Source organism: Dreissena polymorpha, chromosome 10, assembly GCF_020536995.1.
Source record: "Dreissena polymorpha isolate Duluth1 chromosome 10, UMN_Dpol_1.0, whole genome shotgun sequence".
Lineage (NCBI taxonomy): Eukaryota > Metazoa > Mollusca > Bivalvia > Myida > Dreissenidae > Dreissena > Dreissena polymorpha.
Window position 1 is genome coordinate 64,907,055 of NC_068364.1, and position 14,283 is coordinate 64,921,337.

General features: G+C 36.1%; 1 protein-coding gene across 3 annotated transcripts in view; it reads left to right on the forward strand.

The window, feature by feature from the left end:
• The window catches only part of LOC127847866 (double-strand-break repair protein rad21 homolog), a 30,413-nt gene that overhangs the window by 8,927 nt on the left and 7,203 nt on the right, over positions 1–14,283 (forward strand). For 2 of the 3 annotated variants that reach the window (XM_052380075.1, XM_052380076.1), the window contains exons 4-7: positions 447–556; positions 11,313–11,486; positions 13,012–13,074; positions 13,881–13,979. In XM_052380075.1, coding sequence (XP_052236035.1) covers positions 447–556; positions 11,313–11,486; positions 13,012–13,074; positions 13,881–13,979 — 446 coding nt within the window. The remainder of the gene's footprint in view (positions 1–446; positions 557–11,312; positions 11,487–13,011; positions 13,075–13,880; positions 13,980–14,283) is intronic. The other variant, XM_052380078.1, reaches the window with a different exon arrangement.

The window sequence follows — 14,283 nt, forward strand, 5'->3', positions numbered from 1 at the left end:
TGTCAACATTCCTAACATAAAAAGCAGTGATTTTTAAGGAACATTTAATTTCAGAGGTGTCAAAGTTCAGGATTATTCCTGAATTCAGGATTTAGGCCCTCAAAAACTGCTTTTTATATTGATATAAATTAGAGGATTTTTGTTCCGGTATGTAAAGATTGTCACAAAAAGTAATTTTAAACACAAATTATTTTAATTTGACATATTGTTAACACAGTTTACATAATTAAATGAATTATTAACCCTCTTTTGTCACTGTTCCCCCACACATTAGGCTTTTTTTTCAGGATTTTAGATTTTGGCCACTTGACACCCCTGAATTTGTAATGTTTATAAAACTGTTAATATGTCTGAAGTTGTGACATTGTTTGTGGCTTCATATTTGCTATTTTACTTCAGGCACTTACAATGTATCTTATGAATATACATGCATAACTACATTTCAGTGATATTGACATGACTGCACAGTTTTCTACTGTAAACCAAAGCAGGCCTGAAGAAATCACCATGAAGGAGGACCTAGCAACGATATCGTTTGTTGGCGATGATAATTTTGGTAATTATTTTGTATTATGACCAGAATACCCATTGCATGTTTAACAAGCATTTAAACTCTCTGGTTTACGAAACAATGTGTTAAAATATCATTGTTGCTAGAACTGTATGCTGTTCTTATTACACTGTAAGTTTCTTGCAAGTTTTTTGTTGGCTAATAGACAGTCAGCTGACATGTTTCTTTTGTCACCAGGATATGGATGCTTAAGAAAAAATATTTTTTACTCTTCACATTTTGAGCTCTTGAACCTTTGGATTCGAATCCTAGTGAGACTGTGAGAGCCTTGTACTTTACAGAATATTGTTCAATTCAACAGTTCAACCAACTGATCCTTTGTTTCCGCTCAGGGCCTTCTTTAGCAAAGGCCTTATATAGACTCCTTCCCACAAGACAAAGACCCCTCTCCCAAAAAGAATTTTCTAAGTGATCCAATTTTCTCCAAATTTGAAGCTTACTTTGGGATTTTTTTTTACCTTTTCTCAGTTTTGTAAATTTTTTACACAAAATGGCAGGCCAGGCCCTTTCCTGAAATCAAGAAAACAAGCACTGTCACAGTTCTTGTGGTTATTACTTGTACCTGTCAATAAATACGATCCTTGAAAATGTCCTTTTTTGAAACAGATGTTCATCATATGTATAAATATTCCTTTGGCTTTGGTGAGTATTTTGGTCAAACACTGAAATGTTTGTTATGCTCTTGATAGGTTTTGTGTTATGCTCAGCTTTATTTGCAGCCTTCACAATTAAATGAAAGAATAACGATACTGGCAAAATGTCATTGATTACAACATATAGGATTTCAATATACCTATATGAAAACAATGACTTTAATAAAAAACTTTTTAGCAAAGCGTGGAAAATAAACATGCCACAAAATGAAATTTTCTTTGCTTTTGTAAAATAAAATAAAAAGTTAATTATTTGTATACACTTTAATTGTCAAGAATAGTCACTATGAACACCACATGCTTTGTTGCTATTGCATGCCTTTTGCGATTATTTTTTATGCGCATGAGCAAGACCTGCGATTGTGTTTGTTTTTTCACTTTCATGTTCCTTATTTATCCCCTACCGGTTTCACCGCAGGGGACTTGTGGTTTGCACTCTAAGTGTCCGTCAGTCCATGTGTCAGTGAGTCTGTCGCACTTTTCTGGATCCTGCGATAACTTCTTAATATTTGAAACATGGATAGATGGCAATATGGACACTATGCACTTCATTTTATTAGCTCACCTGAGCAAAACATGCTCAGGGTGAGCTTTTGTGATCGCTTTTTGTCCGTCGTGCGTCGTCAACATTTTGCCTTGTGATCACTCTACAGGCAGTGTTTTTTTTTTTCACAAATAGGGGAATGATGGCGGGGCCCGTCCAAAGGGGAAAAACGCGTCGTTTAGGAAAGGGGGGAAATTAAAAATTCACTCTTTTATATGTTCCGAAATTTATTATATGAATACACATTAATGTATGAATGTAATATTCACAGCTGAATTTCTCTGTCCTTTTTTAGCTCACCTGAGCGATAGCTCGGGGTGAGCTATTGTGATCACTCACCGTCCGTCTGTCTGTCTGTCTGTAAACAATTTGTAAACATCTTCTTCTACTAAACCATTGAGCCAATTTCAACGAAATTTCATGTGGAGCATCCCTAGGTCATGGGACAAAAGAATTGTTAAAAAAAATTTGATCACATAACCAAGATGGCCGCCATGACCATATATATGGTAAAAACCTTAAAAAATCTTGTCAGAAACCGCTCATCAGATTTTCAAAAAATTTCACAGGGATGACCTTTGAAGGCTCCCCTGAAAGTTGTTCAAAGAAATTTGATTCGTCAAAAAACATGGCCGCAGGAGCTCATTGAACTTTGCATGTTTATTCGTTTTTGCCTATTTTGTGAAAACTTTCAAAATCTTCCACATTTTTTGTCCGATCCTTTCCAAATTTGCACAGTGTCTTTTTATCAATGAGGACATGAACCCTACAAAAAATGAGCATTATTGGTCCGTGAAGTACAGAATTACCTCCCCTTGAATTGAGAAAATGGTGTTTATGCAATAAAGTCCAAATTTTTCATCCAATTCTTTCCAAACTTGTTTATATATCAGATTAAAGAGAATAAAATTTTCTTTATTATGGTTTTTCTTTCATGAAAATCTATAAAGGATAAGTGTTATTAATCGTTGCTTAATTAATGAACAATGCGAATTATCGGTATTGATTTTTTTCCTGACATGCCATCCCAGATATTAACCGCTTTCAGCTGTAGACTGTGCATCAATACATCGCCGTGTTATTGACCTGAAAAATTCATACGCAGTCGGCATTAACACCGGTCATCGAGACAAATTACTGATGTGAAAACAAATCGTACATAGTAGAGGATTAAATAAACAATTACATCTGATTAAAGATTAAAGATTGCTGCTGATTTAAATCAATTTGAGTACTTTTTGCGTATATTTGATGCCGAATGGGAAGCTGTGTTTAGACTTAAGTTAAGAAAAATGGCAACGAGATACTTGCCTGTTGGTAGCTAAAGAAACTTCAGCGTACAGATTATAATGGGTGGCCATTCCCTGCTGTAGTCTACGGGCGGGTAGTGAACTGGTTGAGAAAAGTGGAAGCTTGTGGAAAAGCGGTTTGAGAAGTTTGTAAGAAAACCCTGAATTATCAGTCTTGTGGGAAGAAGGCATTGCGTCTCCAGGCAGAGGGCCCTTATCACATAAAGAATATAAGAACCATCAAGACCAACCAGGTAGGGTTTTTAACCAGGTTTTCCGAAGGAAAAAACTGGTTATTAGATTGGCGAATGCGGGCGGGCTGGCTGGCTGGCGGGCGGGCGGAACAAGCTTGTCCGGGCCATAACTATGTCGTTCATTGTCAGATTTTAAAATCATTTCGCACATTTGTTCACCATCATTGGACGGTGTGTCGCGCGAAATAATTACGTCGATATCTCCAAGGTCAAGGTCACACTTTGAGTTCAAAGGTCAAAATTGGCAATAAATGAGCTTGTCTGGGCCATAACTATGTCATTCATTGTGAGATTTTACAATTATTTGGCACATTTGTTCACCATCATGGGACGGTGTGTCGCACGAAAGAATCACGTCAATATCTCCAATATCAAGGTCACCACAACTTAAAATAGATTTATTTTGAAACAAACTTGCAAAGGGGGGTAATTTTGTTTGTTCATTTCAAAAGTTCAGTTTGAGTTGTCTCCCTTAATCAGATTTTTTTTCACAATGAAAACCTGGTTTTGTGACAATTTTGTCCCTTGTTATTTTTTTTAACTAACACCCCGAATTTGGTCGTATTTTCTGTTGCTAAAGTTTACTGTTTAGGTTGTTTTGCATAAAAAATCGGCAAGTTAGATCTAGCAAATTTGCCAATTTTTTTTTATTAATAACGTATGATTCATTGATTGTGAGCTTTTAAAACATTTTGATCTTTGAATAAAGCATAAATCTGGAAAAGAATTTTAACAGTAATTGATAATACGATCAAATACGCCATTTTTGCTGACTGGGACAGGTCTTTTTTAGTTAAAAAAATGTTTTATTGTCCCCAATATATGAGCCCAGCAGCAAGAAATGTTGTTTTTTTTTACTTTTTGTAAAACAAATAATGGGCAACCTACCGTATTCCAAATTCGCCGAAACCTAAATTCGACGATGTTCTATTTTTATCGATTAAATGGATGATTATTGTCTTGGAATCATTTCAAAGTAATACAGCCGAGTTTAAAATTATTATTTTGTGCTATTAAACATTCATTATTTCTTAAATTATTTGCTAAATATTGCTTCATGTAACCGTTACATCGTCAAATTTGGGTCACACCAGGATACAATTATTTAGCATTCAAACAACGATTGGGATAAAAACTAGGGGAACCCATGCTGAAATTTTCAATTTTAACTGTTTAGCAGAAGCCACCATACCCAATTTTCTTAGGTGTATGAGGAGGCTTCTGGCAGCATGATTCTGTGAATATAAATGGTGACATTTGATTCTGCATTAATTAAACATGTATTATTGACTTTTTTAAAGTATGTGTGAATAATATCATTTGTAACCACTGTTACAGGTTTTATCTGGTTCTTCAAAAGCAACACCTGCAGTCGAGTCCATGCCAGACAGAGGGTGCATGTGAATGAATTGCCTTTTGACTAACTTTGTGTTCTTTATCAAATACATGAAGATTTTTAAATATATGTGTATGTTGATTTTTAGCTCATCTATTTTTTGAAAAAAAATTATGAGCTATTGTCATCACCTCGGCGTCGGCGTTGGCGTTGGCGTTGGCGTCGGCGTCCGGTTAAGTTTTGCGTTTAGGTCCACTTTTCTCAGAAAGTATCAATGCTATTGCATTCAAACTTGGTACACTTACTTACTATCATGAGGGGACTGGGCAGGCAAAGTTAGATAACTCTGGCGTGCATTTTGACAGAATTATGTGCCCTTTTTATACTTAAAAAATTGAAAATTTTGGTTAAGTTTTGCGTTTAGTTCCACTTTTCTCAGTAAGTATCAATGCTATTGCATTCAAACTTGGTACACTTACTTACTATCATGAGGGGACTGGGCAGGCAAATTTAGATAACTCTGGCATGCATTTTGACAGAATTATGTGCCCTTTTTATACTTAGAAAATTGACAATTTTGGTTAAGTTTTGTGTTTAGGTCCATTTTATTCCTTAAGCATTAAAGCTATTGCTTTCATACTTGCAACACTTACTAACTATCATAAGGGGACTGTGCAGGCAAAGTAATGTAACTCTGACTGGCATTTTGACAGAATTATGTGCCCTTTTTATACTTAGAAAATTGAAAATTTGATTAAGTTTTGTGTTTAGGTCCACTTTATTCCTACAGTATCAAAGCTATTGCTTTCATACTTGCAAGATTTATGAACTATCATAAGGGGACCGTGCAGGCAAAGTTATGTAACTCTGACTGGCATTTGAACGGAATTATGGGCCCTTTATACTTAGAAAATTGAAAATTTGGTTAAGATTTATGTTTTGGTCCACTTTACCCCTAAAGTATCATAGATATTGCTTTCATACTTGGAACACTCACAAACTATCATAAGGGTACAGTAAAAGGACAAGTTGCATAACTCTGGTTGTCATTGTTACGGAATTATGGCCCTTTTTTGACTTAGTAACTTTTATATATGGTTAAATTTTGTGTTTCGATCCACTTTACTTCTTAAGTATCAAGGCTATTGCTTTCAAACTTCAAATACTTACATGCTATCATGAGGTTACTGTACCTGGCAACTTTAATTTTACTTTGACCTTTGAATGACCTTGACTCTCAAGGTCAAATTATTAATTTTGCTAAAATTGCCATAACTTCTTTATTTATGATTAGATTTGATTGATACTTTGATGAAACTACTCTTACCTGACATACCACAATAGACTCCACCCAAACCATCCCCCGTGCCGTCCCCTCCCCCCCTCCCCCCTCCCCCCCTCCCACCCCCCCCTATTTTTTTTTTTTTTTTTTTTTTTTTTTTTTTAAGATCATCTCACAAATGACCACCAACACCCTCACACTATACCCCCCCCCCCCCCACCCCACCCCCCCCCCCCCTAATTTTTTTTTTTTTTTTTTTTTTTTTTTTTTTAAGATCATCTCACAAATTACCACCACACCCTCACACTATACCCCCCCCCATTTTTTTTTTTAAAATGGTTATGTTTGAAATACCGTCCAACCATCGCACCCAAACCCCCCCCCCCCATCGCCCCCCCCCAACCCCCCCCCCCCCCCCCCCCGGATTTTTTTTTTTTTTTTTTTTTTTCGCTTTTTTGGAAGATAATGTAATAATGTCCACAACCCCACACTATACACCCCTCTTCACTCCACTCCTCCCTCCTTTGTGATTGAAAATGAGAGTCCCTTCACCTTTAAAAAGAAAATAGATGAGCGGTCTGCACCCGCAAGGCGGTGCTCTTGTTTAAGAAAATAGAATCACCAGAACAGGTACAGGCACCCTTTAAATGTGTGGAATCCAGGAGCTTCTGGGGGCCTTTGGCCCCCTTGTCCCCTGGACCCACCGAGGGCCTTGCGGCCCCCTGGCCCCCAGCTTTAAGTTCAGGATTTTCAAAATATCCAACTTTGACCCCTGCAAATGCTTTGCTATAACTTTGGCTACAGTTTCTAAAATTTGGCTACACAAAATTCCAATTGGCTAAAATGTTGGCCACAGAAATTTTTGGGCAAGAGGAGCCCTGTTTGGATTGTATTTGGGTCATCTGGGGTCAGCAACTAGGCACTAGGTCAAATAATAGAAAAACCTTGTGTAGACTATAGAGGTCACAGTTTTCATCAGATTTTATTGAAATATAGTCAGAATGTTTGTCTTGTTAAAATCTGGATTGGGATTGATTTTGGGTCATCTAGGGTCAAAAACTAGGTCAGATTAAAAAAACAAACTTTTGTAGACAGTAGAGGTCACAGTTTTCATTAAATCTTTATGAAATTTGGCCAGAATATTAATCTTGATGAAATCTGGGTTGGGATTGTATTAGGGTCATCTGGGGTCAAAAACTAGGTCAAATCATAGAAAAACTTTGTGAAGACAATAGAGGTCATAGTTTTCATATGATCTTAATGAAATATGGTCAGAATGTTTATCTTGATAATATCTGATTTTGGATCGTATATGGGTCATCTGGGGTCAAACATTAGGTCACCGGGCAAATTCTAGTAAAACCATGTGAAGATGAAAGAGGTCACAGTTTTCATCACGTCTTAATGAAATTTTGTCAGAATGTATTAATTAATGAAATTTGGCTTGGGATTGTATATGGGTCTAATAAAATTTTAAGTTCATTAAGCAAGGTTAGTCAGGTTAGCGATTCAGGGCCATCATGGCCCTCTTGTCTGAAATATATACCAATGATATTTCAACATTAGTTTCAGACAGTTAAACTTTTTATGCACAGTCTCAGTTTTCCTAGCCATTTTGAGTCTAATTGGGACTTTCTAATCGATAAAATGGCAAATGTGAGCATTTTTTTTTTCAATAAAATGGACCAAATTGGAATGTTTTTATCATCAAATATTGACACAATATATATAGATACATCAGGCCTTTTCCTGGCCATTTTGGGAAAAGCATGAAATTCATATGAAAAGTACACTGATTTGGGAAATACTAATTTAATGTAACTCTTCATAATAATTCAAAATCATATAATATTAATAATTTGTTATATACTTTGTTAGTTGTTATGAAATGAAATTCTGGAGGGGATTTTTTTCTACAAAATCAGGAAAAATATATACTCGCTTTTGAGGGGAATGGGGCCGAATATCAGCCCCGAAATTACCATAAAAAACCACTGAGAGGCCACATTTATTGTCTGATCTTCATGAAATTTGGTCAGAACATTTGTCCCATTGATACCTCGACTGAGTTCTAAACTGGGTCAAAAACTAGGTCACTAGGTAAAAAAAAAGAAAAACCTTGTGAACACTGTAGAAGTCACATTTGATGCCCAATCTTCATGTAACTTTGTCAAAATGTTTGTCTAAATGATATGTTGGTTGAGTTCAAAAATGGTTCTGGTCCATTGAAAAGCATGGCCACCAGGGGGCGGGGCAGTATTCCTTATATGGCTATAGAGAAACCTTGTGAACACTCTAGAAGTCACAATTTTTGCCCAATCATCGTGAAACTTGTTCAAAACATTGGTTTCATTGATATCTCGGACGAGTTCGAAAATGGTCCAGATCAGTAAAAACATGGCCGCCAGGGGTGGGGCAGTTTTCCTTATATGACTATAGTAAAACCTTGTTAACACTCTAGAAGCCACATTTATTTCCAATCTAAATGAAATTTGATCGGAAGATTGGTCTCAATGATATCTTGGATGAGTTTGAAAATGGTTACGTTTGCTTGAAAAACATGGCTGACAAGGGGCGGTGCATTTTTCCTTATATGGCTATAGTAAAACCTTGTGAACACTCAAGAGGTCACATTTATTGTCCAATCTTCATGAAATTTGGTCAGAAGATTGATCTCAATGATATCTTGGATGAGTTCGAAAATGGTTACATTTGCTTGAAAAACATGGCTGCCAATGGGGCGGGGCATTTTTCCTTATATGGCTATAGTAACATCTTGTTAACACTCTAGAGGCCACATTTATTGTCCGATCTTCATGAAATTTGGTCAGAAGATTCACCCCAATATTATCTTGGATGAGTTCAAAATGATGCTGGTTGGTTGAAAAACATGGCTGCCAGGGGGCGGGGCATTTTTCCTTATATGGCTATAGTAAAACCTTGTTAACACTCTAGAGGCCACATTTATTTTCCGATCTTATGAAACTTGGTCAGAAGATTTGTCCTAATGATATCTTGGATGAGTTCGAAAATGGTTTTGGTTGCTTAAAAAACAAGGCCACCAGGGGTGGGGCATTTTTCCTAATATGGCTATATATCATTTTTTAGTAAAACCTTGTTAACACTCTAGAGGCCACATTTATTGTCCGGTCATCATGAAAGAGTTGGAAAATGGTTCCGGTTGGTGGAAAAACATGGCCGCCAAGGGGGCATGGCATTTTTCCTTGTATAGCTTTATTTAAACCTTGTTAACACTCTAGAAGCCATATTTATTGTACGATCATCATGAAACTTTGTCAGAAGATTTGTCCCAATGCAAGTGTTCCACTGGCCCAAAAAAAGATGTCGCCACTTTTTCGCGGCGTGAATACTGTCAGTTATTCCACCTTATTAATAAGAACAATCATTTTAAGAAACCTTACTACATTAATGTCATTGACTATATTATCACTTTAAAAAGTATGTTATTTCATAAAAAAAACAATAAGTACCTTCATTAGTCATACCTTCATAAGTCTTAATAAGCTTTATTTGTATATAAATAACATTTTTTTCAACTTGATAAACAACACAGATAACCAAAATAATATAATAATGTTAACATCAATGTATTAAACAGTATGCTGCATAAATGTTTCGAAATTAATTATTTAAACATAAAATCACACCAATGTTCATCATTTGAAAGGGAATCAGAAAATAAAGCATCTCACTTCAAATTGTTTAACAGTTATATTAGGTCGTTTGGACATGATATACATCAGCTTCTGTTGTTAACAAGTTTTTTGTTAGTGGTGGATGATTTCCAGGTTCAATTAAATGACTGTTGTTCACGCCTTTATCTGACAGAAAGGCCCAGATAATTGCCACAATCCATTCTAGTTGCCTGAAATAACATTAAACATATTTTTACAAACTATAAACATCAAACCAACGCATAAATGTCCCGATCTTTAAATGTCCGAATTTAACATATCCGAAATATAGTACATCGAGTGAATGTTTTATATTTAATTCAGAAATTGTTGTTATCTTAATCAATTTATATCCTTCCTAGAACATTACAATAATGAATCTATTAAAAAGAAACGCTCACAAATACCTGTTGAAACAAGTTTTTATTTGTTGATGTGGAGAAATTAAATGCTTTTGCCAGCCCCATGGTTTTGATTTTAACAAAGAAATAGCGGCCCTAATAATCATTATAATTATTGATCGTCGTGACAGTTTGTCCCCGTGTTACTTAACTTATTGCTCAATATCATAAAGGAGCCGATAATGTCTCCCATAAAACTTGACAAAAGCAGTAAAAACACCGTTTGTAACACTTACACGCTTCGGTGATTTCTAATGCACTCTGCACTGTAGGTCGCTTACATCGTCGTAAATCAATATTTACAACTGACAGACGCTGGCCGCTATTGCTCGGTCTCGTGCTTTCGACTCGCAGTACATTTTCGGATAGGATTTTACCGATTTTTTTAAATTCGCCACTTTTAAAAAATTGGAGCCACATTTAAAAATTTAGCGCCATTTGGCGCCAATGGCGATCGACAGCGGAACCCCTGCAATGATATTTTGGACAAGTTCGAAAGTGGTTCCAGTTGCTTGAAAAACATGGCCACCAGTGGGCGGGGCATTTTTCCTTATATGGACTTATGAATCTTCATGAAACTTTGTCAGTATATTTGTTTAAATGATATCTTGGATGAGTATGAAAATGGTTCTGGTCTGTTGAAAAATATGACTGCCAGGGTGTTCACTAGTAATGAAAGTTGGTAAGAACATGTTGTTCTAATGACATCTTGGGCTGCACAGAAAAGGTCAGTTCCATTGAATCTCAGGTGAGCGACTTTGGGCCTTTCAGGCCCTCTTGTTTTGTTCCTTCATCAAAAATTCTGGTTGCTGTGGCAACAAATAAAATAAAAATCTGACAATGGTGGAGCATCTTTAAATCTACATTACTTTATTTCTAAAACAAGCACATACAGATTATGTTTTAATTTAGGCAAATGGGTACCCTTGGATTGACAAGGAAATTTAGGCTGCTATTGTTATGATGCGATAGATATACCAGGTAGGCAGGTATATGATAGATATACCAGGTAGGCAGGTATATGATGGATGTTGGTCATTTGATTGCTAAGTGTTTTTTGATGAAACAAGTCTTCTAAGATTAAAAAAAAAGCTGCATCATTGTTGTGGTAGATAATAATAAATGTCAAATTTTAAATCCAGATTTTCATCCAGTTCTGTTTTAGCAGCGTGCTTAACCATTTATGGCGGTGACCTTAAATCACTGAACACAATACAGTGGCTAGATCATTTTTCAACATGGCGAACCAAATTTATAACCTATTCATGATGATCATTGCCCTTGCAGGTGACATGGGTTTTGATGGGAATTTCGAGGACTCTTACATGAAGAGTCCGCAGGCAATGGAGATGTCTGCAGTCCACCCTAAAGACAGCACCCTCCTTCCTGAGCCATCTACATCCCAAGCCATGGACGTCGACCTGCATCAGATAGACGATGGATTTGGTGGTGGATTCATGGGTACAGTATTGAGCTCTCAAAAGTTGTTGACATTCATAAGCTTACTGTGTTTACAGTTAATGTTCTAAAGCCCATCTTATTAAAACAATGGGTGACAAACTTAGTAACAATGCAAATTAGTAGAGTTTTAATTTCTGTGAAGCAATATTTAGAATGAGTTCCTTGCTATTTCTTTATCTATTAGATTTATTTCAATCATTTTGAGTTGTCCTTAAGTGGACCGATTCTAAATGTCTGTTTTATGTGCCCACAAACTTTGGTTGCACAACAAATTTGTTGTATGGTTGTTTATTAGACAAGGCCCTAGTATTAACGGGTTTGATTTTTTCTCCATTAAGCGGATTATCTCTAATTTATTCCCGAACAAATTTAACAGATTGTTCTTGACTTTGCTGGATCAAGGTTAAAGAGTTAGTGTAACTGTAAAGCTTGTTAGGGGGGAAACTATTTTTTCCACACCTGAGACAGAGTTGGTTCTAAAATCAAGCACCTTGATCTAAGTTGTTTTGTTTTTTGTTCTGTATTTTTTTATGCCCCCCTTCGAAGAAGAGGGGGTATATTGCTTTGCTCATGTCGCTTGGTCGGTCTGTCTGTCGGTCCGTCCACCAGGTGGTTGTCAGACGATAACTCAAGAATGCTTGGGCCTAGGATCATGAAACTTCATAGGTACATTGATCATGACTCGCAGATGACCCCTATTGATTTTGAGGTCACTAGGTCAAAGGTCAAGGTCACGGTGACCCGAAATAGTAAAATGGTTTTTGAATGATAACTCAAGAACGCATATGCCTAGGATCATGAAACTTCATGGGTAGATTGATAATGACTTGCAGATGACCCCTATTGATTTTGAGGTCACTAGGTCAAAGGTCAAGGTCACGGTGACCCGAAATAGTAAAATGGTTTCTGGATGATAACTCAAGAATGCATATGCCTAGGATCATGAAACTTCATGGGTAGATTGATCATAACTCGCAGATGACCCATTTTTGATTTTGAGGTCACTAGGTCAAAGGTCAAGGTGACCCGAAATAGTAAAATGGTTTTCGGATGATAACTCGAGAACGCATACGCCTAGGATCATGAAACTTCATAGGTAGATTGATCATGACTTGCAGATGACCCTATTGATTTTGTGGTCACAAGGTCAAAGGTCAAGGTCACGGTGACCCGAAATATAAAACTGATTTTCGGATGATAACTCAAGAACGCTTTTGCCTAGGATCATGACACTTCATAGGTACATTGATCGTGACTCGCAGATGCTCCCTATTGATTTTCAGGTCACTAGGTCAAAGGTCAAGGTCACAGTGACAAAAATGGTATTCACACAATGGCTGCCACTACAACGGACAGCCCATATGGGGGGCATGCATGTTTTACAAACAGCCCTTGTTTTTGTTTTTTTATGTATTATGTTAACTGTGTTGAAATTGTAAATTTGATGTTAATATAGTTGATGCAATGCATTCATGTTCATGTTTTGTTATTTGTTCAAATTGGAAGCTTTGGATTGTTTGTTTAGATGATGATGACGACGATAATGATGCAGATAGTTTTGGCGGAGCAGTTACAAATGAATTTTTAGGTAATATAGGCATGCTTCTTCTAATATGAGGACAGGTAAATATGTATGTGAATCAATTAATAATAGGTTTTAAATATGCACCTAAATATAAAAGAGTTGCATTATGTTTTAGGAAATATCTGTGTTCTTGTTACTAAGGGCTGCAAAAATAGAAAACATTGCAGTTTATTGAAATATTTATATGCAGTTCACATTCTACTGTTCCTGAGGTCAGTAAAGGGAAATGCCCCTTCTCCAGAGAATTTTTTTTAAATGATGGAATTTGCCAAAAATTTAAAACTTACTTTGGAAAATTTCTTCCTCTTTCCCCAAATAAAAAAAAGCCATGTCAGTAGGTAATTTGCTTGGTAACAAAATATAAAATAATATATAATGCTTGCTGTACCAGATATTACATCGGTACACAGTCTTTTGAAATCAAATATGTGAGACAAACACATTAATATTTTTTTCAACTTTTTATTAAATCTAAGCTATAAGTACAGTTGTCATCACATTTGTTTCCATATCTATAATACTGTAAACTAATAATATTTCGTGAGATATTAATTTAGTTAATGTGGTCCACTGATCCACAAATTAAACACAAAGTGATTCGAGAAAAATGACCGACGACAATTCCTCTTTTTGTTTTTCAAAAGAAAAAAAGAAATCCATGAATGAAACATGTCTACTGAAAATTCTTTTTTAGAAGAAGAAGAAAAAAGCCACAATATTTCATGCCGACAAATATTAATGATTGTCCATTCATTGTTGAGACATTTCTCACATTCTCTGTTTTTATCAGTATCTCTCGTACATTACAGATGAAGACCTAATTACTGGTGGAAATCTGTTTGAGGACACACCTGCAGTACCTGAGCTTCCTGTCAGTGCCCAAGCACCGATGCCGAAAGAAATACCAAGTAAGAGAAAAAGTATTCTCAAGTGTGATACTTAATACAGTCACCCATTAAGTCCTAAACATTTACTGGCCACAAGGTCTGGTAAGTGGCTAGTTTGCTGGAATTTATTCCTGGACCATGTGCAGTTTTACTGGCTTTGTCCTAGGGTTCACAGACTTGCTGAAAAAATTCCTACTACTTATTGGTTTTCTGTGATTTGCGTATTGTATTTTATTGAATAATGCATAATGTTGATGCTGCTTGGAAAATTTGAGTAATGGTGAATCCCTTGAAAGAGGGTAATGTGTCTACATTTTACTGTTGA